This window comes from Anneissia japonica, unplaced genomic scaffold, assembly GCF_011630105.1.
Source record: "Anneissia japonica isolate Jap-2015-1 unplaced genomic scaffold, ASM1163010v1 scaffold45870_len1051_cov125, whole genome shotgun sequence".
NCBI lineage: Eukaryota > Metazoa > Echinodermata > Crinoidea > Comatulida > Comatulidae > Anneissia > Anneissia japonica.
This window is the reverse complement of record NW_022731567.1, coordinates 1-1,063: the sequence shown is the minus strand read 5'-3', so window position 1 is coordinate 1,063 and position 1,063 is coordinate 1. Positions and strand designations below refer to the sequence as shown.

The following is a 1,063-nucleotide window of genomic DNA, read 5'->3' as shown; positions in this document are numbered from 1 at the left end:
AAATGGGTATAATCAACGTAATCGTCGCACCATTGATAAGAATATTGTTATGGGGAAAGAAATGTGACTATGAAAAAGGTGTATGCCTACAGATGAATGAATAGGTTAAAGACCTCTCCAGTAAATAACGACATTGCAGGCCTCAATAATATTATCGGTTTCTTTTCATATATAACAAGTTTCATGAGGTAATTCAATGTGTAAATCAGAAATATTTATACTTAAAGCGGGGAATGTTCCAATGGAAATCTTGGCGCGTGGGCACGAAGCAATGGAAGCTTTTAATGATGCTCTAGCTGAGGGAGAAGCAGAGGTTAATCAAGGAAGGACAGTTTTCATGGGCCTCGAGAGAGTCGGAAAGACCTCTACTATCAAGTCATTTTTAAGGAATACGTAAGCTAAATATATTCAGTGTTAGCTTTCACTAATGATTTTTAATTAACCTGTAATTCAAATATTCTTTGTATTAAATTCAATAATCTACAACTTAAATGAATGTATCATTCATTAATTTCAATCTATTTCCACACATTTATTTATTTTTAAGGAATACGTAAGCTAAATATATTCAGTGTTAGCTTTCACTACATTTAGTTAACCAGTTGAATTATTTGAAGCCTTCAGTAATGATTTTTAATTAACCTGTAATTCAAATATCCTTTGTATTAAATTCAATAATCGACAACTTGAATGAATGTATCATTCATTAATATCAATCCATTTCCACACATTTATTTATATATTAATTTAAATATGTACGTTCCGTACAGTATTGTGTATCTATATTATGCTTTCTGTAGTAGCAATATCTTTAGATTAATCATTTCATTTTGCTTTAGTTTTGATCCAAATGAGGATATTACGGACGCAATTGCCAACACAAAGGTGTGTACCCACGAATTGCACGATGAATTGAATTGGAAGGAAGCACCACCTGATCATTGTAAGTAAAGCAAACACTTTTATACTTTTTGTACAAGTAATATAAATCCATACCTAGCCACGTGGCTCATATGTACTGTAACTCCAATTTCAAAAAGCGTGAAACGAATGAAAGCGGGAT

The 1,063-nt window shown here is 32.1% G+C and overlaps 1 protein-coding gene across 1 annotated transcript; it reads left to right on the top strand.

Moving 5' to 3' along the window:
- Window positions 1–73: 73 nt before the first annotated feature.
- On the top strand, window positions 74–980 carry LOC117115390. The gene is made up of 2 exons (XM_033259157.1): window positions 74–393; window positions 840–980. The coding sequence occupies exons 1-2, from the start codon at window positions 197–199 to the stop codon at window positions 949–951; spliced, it is 309 nt and encodes a 102-aa protein (XP_033115048.1). The 5' UTR covers window positions 74–196; the 3' UTR covers window positions 952–980.
- The last annotated feature ends 83 nt before the right edge of the window (window positions 981–1,063 follow it).